General features: G+C 35.3%; 1 protein-coding gene across 1 annotated transcript in view; it reads left to right on the top strand.

Moving 5' to 3' along the window:
* Positions 1-206: 206 nt before the first annotated feature.
* Positions 207-6000, top strand: part of SLC26A7 (solute carrier family 26 member 7) — a gene marked incomplete at both ends in the record, with an annotated part of 119095 nt that continues 113301 nt past the window's right edge. Inside the window, one exon of the mRNA XM_080693733.1 lies at positions 207-399. Coding sequence (XP_080549859.1) covers positions 207-399 — 193 coding nt within the window. The remainder of the gene's footprint in view (positions 400-6000) is intronic.

Raw genomic sequence — 6000 nt, 5'->3', positions numbered from 1 at the left:
TAAGCCATTATAGCCCAGCTGCATCTATTTACATGCTTCTGTTAACCTCTCTCTCTTTCTCTCTATTTATTTATTTTCTGCGTAGCTTTGACATTGTAAACCACAGACGAATTGGAGCCTGAGCCTGGCATTGAAAAGAGGTGTTCTGCAACGATTTTTTTTTTCTTGCCTGAAGAAATTGACTTCTACAAGAGGAAATCTGAAAAATGACAGGGGCAAAGAGGAAAAAGAAAAGCATGATCTGGAGAAAGATGCACACCCCTCATTGTGAAGATATTAAACAGTGGTGTCGAAGGAGGCTACCTATTTTGGACTGGGCACCACGTTACAACCTGAAAGAAAACCTACTTCCAGATACCGTGTCTGGGATAATGTTGGCAGTTCAACAGGTGACACAAGGTAATGTTTTGCATCTAGTTTTCCAGTTTTCTGTAGAATGGATGTCACTTTGCTTCTTAGAAGAGTATTATGACCTGGAATCGACAAGTTAGCTATTGAAATGGATACTTAAGGAAATGAGTATTAGGTAGGGGAAAAATAAGCACTGTGTATATCTTTGAATTTTCCCAGTGTTTAAAAAATTTTTTTTTTGCTGTATTTTGCTAGCAGGTAAACATTGAACCAGTTTTTGAATGATGCTACATATTTTCAGTGTTAAAGTTCCTACTTTTTATAAAAGATCGGTACTTGTGGGAAAATGAACTTTTATAACTTGATCTGGCGGCCTTTATAACTTGTTCCTAACTTTCACTGAATCAAGCTAAAACATATCTTCTGGTTTCGTTACAATTGTTTTCTAACCTAATTAGCAGCACACAATTACCTGCTGTAGCCTTGAGAGTTGCTATAAGCTAAGAGCAAAGCTTTCGGTACATAAAGGAGGCTCTTTGCCAAGATTATTATTTACCAAAAGAATCCTATATGTCCTTAGAGTTTATATTTTATCGTGTATGCTGATTTACTTTTGTATCACATTACCTACTGAATCTATATCTCAATAAGAAATTTAAAACTGGTGAGAAGTCTGACTTTAACTTTTCTGTAGCAGATTCTAAATAATATTCTGGGTTATGGGTTTAGATAGGTATTTCTCTTGGTGAATTTGTGTGTGTGTATGTGTGTGTGTGTGTGTGTGTGTGTGTGTGTGTGTGTGTGTATAAAGGTTCTCAGTTTTTGGCTAATATAGATTTTTTTTTTTACCTGTTGGAAGGAGAGAAATTGATTTCTCAACCTTGAGAATTTGGAACAGTTTTCTTGGCATAGACTGTAGGTTTATATTTCCTTGCAGTTTCACTACCTCCCTGGCTTTAACTATTATTTATATTGTTGAATTATAAGCACTTTTTAAATTAAATTATTCTGTAGCTGGAACAAACGGGTTTGTGTGTTTGTGTTTTTTAGTATGATTAGGAACATCTGCACTGGTGGCTTTCCTTTAAGATCCACAATGCTATCTTACTTTAAAGGTTTCCATTTCACTACATAGTCTTGTATTACATTTTTAATGACCATTTTGCCAATAGCAAAGCACAGCAACCTTTCAAAAAAACTGCAAAGTAAATAACAAGTTAGAGCAATTTCAGCCATGCTTTTATTTGATTTTCAGTTCAAAATGAAACATTGCATGTTCTTTGAAAGCATAGGTGATGAACTTAAAAGGGCCTTGTCACCGGATAATTTCAGCATATGTTATACATTTATCTTGTTGTAATTTACTGTTAAATGAAAGAAATATGTCATTAGTAATAATTTGTTTTTCTCTTTGAAAGATATTAGGCTAATAAGAAAATCTGGGGATAGGGTAAAGTTTCCTGTGGCACATCATTAGGATATGGTTTATGTGAAAGTCATGGGTCGCCGATTGTATTGCTTTAATTTGGTTATAGATTTGAAGGACTTTGTTTCATGAGTCTATTTCATTGGCTATGAAGAAACACACTGGTCATTCCCCAGCTGATGAGAGGCACAAGGCTTACTCAGCTCTTGTCTCATGGGAAGTTATGGATCCGGATGCTGACTCTCTTGAAAGGCTACCAGTGAATGGACAAATTACACTGCTAGGAAGAATCGGAAGGTTTTGCTAGTGTACAAAAAGAATAACTTTTCTAAAACTACCTATTTTTTTAAAAACACAATTTCCTCTCAAACTTTTTCATGCTTGCTTCAAATGAAGAGTTAAAAAGGAAAATATTATAAAACTACCATTTATTGTAAAGGGCACTGTGCTAAACCCTTATATACATCATCACAACTCCCATCCCAACTAAAACCTCAGAGACAGCAGTCTCCCCTTCATTTTATGTATGAAGAAATTCAAGCTTAGAAGAATAAAGAATGTTCTCTGGACCTAATACCTGAGAGTAGAGTCAGGGTTTGGTTTCAAAGCCAGTGCTTTGAACATTTTCACTTTATATTCTAACTGCCAAAATAACCAGACTTTGAACAATACTAATGTTATTAGTAATAGGGAAACATTACTTTAAAAAGATATGAATACCCTTCCCTTCAAATTACTTTTGTATTCATATTCATCGCTGTAGTTTTTAAACTCAAAAGCGAAGTGACAAAAAATAACGACAGCAGGATACAGAAGTCGCTACCCTCTATTTGTGGAAATATGATGTTGGTGATTACTATCAGCTCCATTTCTTTATAAAAAGTAGGAGTATAATCATTGTTCTTGCATCATAACACAATCAAAAGCAAATACCCATTTTAATTCCATTGACTTTCAAAGCAGTCTTATTCACTCAGCATAGTATATTATATGAAGTTTTTCAATTCTTTTTTATTTTATTTTATTTTTGTGGTATTTGGGATTAAACCCAGGGGCACTTTACCTACGAGCTACACCTAAAAAATAGAGCTACGAGCCCTATTTTTAATTCTTTATTTTAAACAGGGTTTCACTAAGTTGTGGAGGGCCTAATTATCTGAAGTTAGCTGTGAACTTGCGATCATCACAAGTGTGCGCCACCATGCCCAGCTCTTGATATTTTAAAATCAGAAATATTGGAAAGTCCAAATGAGTCAATTTAGTTATTATTTTTCATTTTCCTGTCTTTATAAATGAGTTTTAAATTAAGAAGGATACTAGAACTAGAATTTGAGTGTTTTCTATGTGCCAGTATCAACAAGTCATTTTAAATTACTTTATTAAGGATTTTCTAATTGTAGAATGTAGTCATTTTACAGTTACCAATACACTTGACTCCTCTATAGCACTTTCTGTGTTACTTCTACTCTTTCCAGACCCCTTTCTTCCCTTGGTTTTAAGATACTGCTCTTCAGTTTTCTCTTGCTGCCTTTCTGGGTTCTCTTTTAATGAGCCTCTGCAAATTTGGTTCTTTGTTCTTCCCATTAAGCCCTACTTTCCTGGAGATTCAAACTCTGGACCTTTTCTCTAAAAACATCACAGACAACTTTATCCACCTAAAATACTTCTAAGTACCATCACTATGCTAATAAAACTTTCTTCTTAGCCTGCAATTCGCATACTTTTTAAATATTTATTTATTTATTTATTTATTTATTTATTTATTTATTTATTTTGGTGGTACTGGGGTTCCTAGAAGCCCTTCTACCTCCGGGCTACATTCCCAGACCTATTTTTTTACATTTTTATTTGGAAACAGGGTTTCCTAAGCCATTGCGCGGCTGGCTTCGCACCTGCGTGATCCTCCTGTCTCTGCCTCCCAAGCACGGGGATTACAAGCGTGTGTCACCACACCTGGCTGCAATCCACATACTTAACTATGCAAGCTCAGGATGTTCTAAAGACATGTTACATGCAATATCTAGTTCTCTAAACCAAACTTAATACTACTGCTACCGTAAGCAGAATATAACAGTTATTAATGATAAGAGTAAAAAAAATGCATAAGAACTATTTTAAGAGCACTTGACAGTACAAAACAGAAGTATAGAGAGGATACATAACTGGCCTAAAGTCACACAGCAAATGAGTGGAAAAGATGAGGTCTGAGCTCAAATAGTCTGGCTGCATAGTTTATGCTATCTCCTCTGTACTAGGCTTTCTCTTGTAGAAACTCCTGCAAGTTGTCCTCAGTTCTCTCTTTCTTTTTGCCACCTACCCACTAGCATACAACCAGCCACTAGGTTCTTTTAACAATTCCTTAAATATCTTTTCAACCTAGTAGCTTTGCTTCATGGCCCCTGCTGCACTAGTGCATCCTCTGAACAATGAAAACCACCCTCTGGCCCATCTTCCTCCTTTGCTTTGTCTCCGCCTGTAGGGCACATTCCAAACTGCAGCCAGAGTAATAAAAAGTTAAACACAACTGCTTCCCTGTTCAGAATTCTTAAAAGGCTCTCTATTTCCTCTAGGATAAAAGCCCAATTTTTTAGCATATCCTTTTAGGTGATTAATAACTGGGCCTCCTTATGTAGAGCCTTGCTCGAAGAGCTCTCTCTTCTGGGAGTCTCTCTCAATCTCTCGGGAAGATTTAAGCTTTTTTTCCCTCCCACTCCCTTTGTACTTTTTACATATCTCTATGATAGTCTTTAACACATTGTATTTTAAAATTTGGGAACAACTCTTCCTACATTGGTCTCTAATCTCTGGAAACAAAGACAATGTCTTCATCTTTATACCCTTACCAACTTGTGCAGTGTCTAGCACATAGAAATAGGTTTTTTCAAGAAATATTGGAAGAATGAAAACATTGTATGAGCTACTGTTTGTTCTCCTTCAGTGTGCTTTCACCATAGGCTGGAATTTGAATGTAAAATAATTTTTATATTTTAGAAATAAATATAATCATGATATTGATAGTGAAAACATATCAAAACACATGAAAATATAAGCAATTGGTTTCTTCTGTCTTCCCTCTACTTTCTTGAAGTTACAAAATTGCAGCCCTCTAGACAAATCTGGTAAAAAGGTATGTTTTGTTTTTTATAATCCCAAAGAACATTACGTTTTAGTTCAGCTAACATTTGAGAAGATATAGATATTTAATTTGAAAATTTAAATATCTCACTTCTCTTTTAAAAGGGGGAAAACATGACCATATGGGGCCCGTATTTCTATGCAGCAAAAATCTGCTGGACCTCCTCAAGGCCACCCTTGTCAGATAGGACATGCACTGTGCACTCTGCCACTATCCCTACCATGCACTGTCCCACCACCAGCTGTTTGCTAATGTACCTGTTACCTACCTAGCCTAGATTTGTTTTTCCTGCAAGTGTTTTGTTGAAATGTCTTGAACTTGACCTTGAATAAAACATTTATAGATTACATAAGATTAGGTTCTTAAACTGAAACAACAGAACCTTCAGGTATGTAACTTTTTGGAAATTATATACATTTTTTGTTACTTGTTTTAAAAATTATTCTGGGAAAAGGGTTATATAGGCTTTCTTAGACTTCCAGAGCAGGCATTGCCTCTCTACAAAATAAATAAATATAAATATGAATGTAGATACATTCATTTCAAAGAAAAGAAAAAGAATCTTAGGTATTCACCATATTAAAATATTTTAGATCCCCCCCTGGGGCTCTAATTGAACTCAGGCACATAGGATCTTATAATTGAACTCAGGTACATAGGATCTTGCTAGGTTGCTGAGAATCTTTGCTAAGTTTCCGAGACTGGTCTTGAACCTGCAATCTTCCTTTCTCAGTCTCCCAAGTAATAACATTATAGGCATGTGGTACCATACCAACTTTTCATAATCCATTTGTTTTTTAAAAAAATATCTTAAAAATCAGAGCCCTCTTTATTGTCTTTATTTAAGAGCCATTATTGATAGATTGCATGTATCACAATGTTCTTTAATGTCTTAAAGGCCTCACAACTTAATGTATTTTTTAGATGAGCAAACATTTGTAGAGAATGTTTTGAACTTAAAATATGTTGCCAATATGGTTGGCAAGTTAACCAGCATCAAGACTGGTACTTAGCATATCTAGTTCACATTCTACATGACCTACAAGACCACCTGGGGATGATTTGTTTCCAGAATGAAAGCTCAAGG

The sequence above is a fragment of the Muscardinus avellanarius genome (assembly GCF_963383645.1).
Source record: "Muscardinus avellanarius genome assembly, chromosome: 4".
In the NCBI taxonomy this organism is placed as follows: domain Eukaryota; kingdom Metazoa; phylum Chordata; class Mammalia; order Rodentia; family Gliridae; genus Muscardinus; species Muscardinus avellanarius.
The sequence above is the reverse complement of the archived record's forward strand: the minus strand, read 5'-3'. Positions and strand labels throughout refer to the sequence as shown.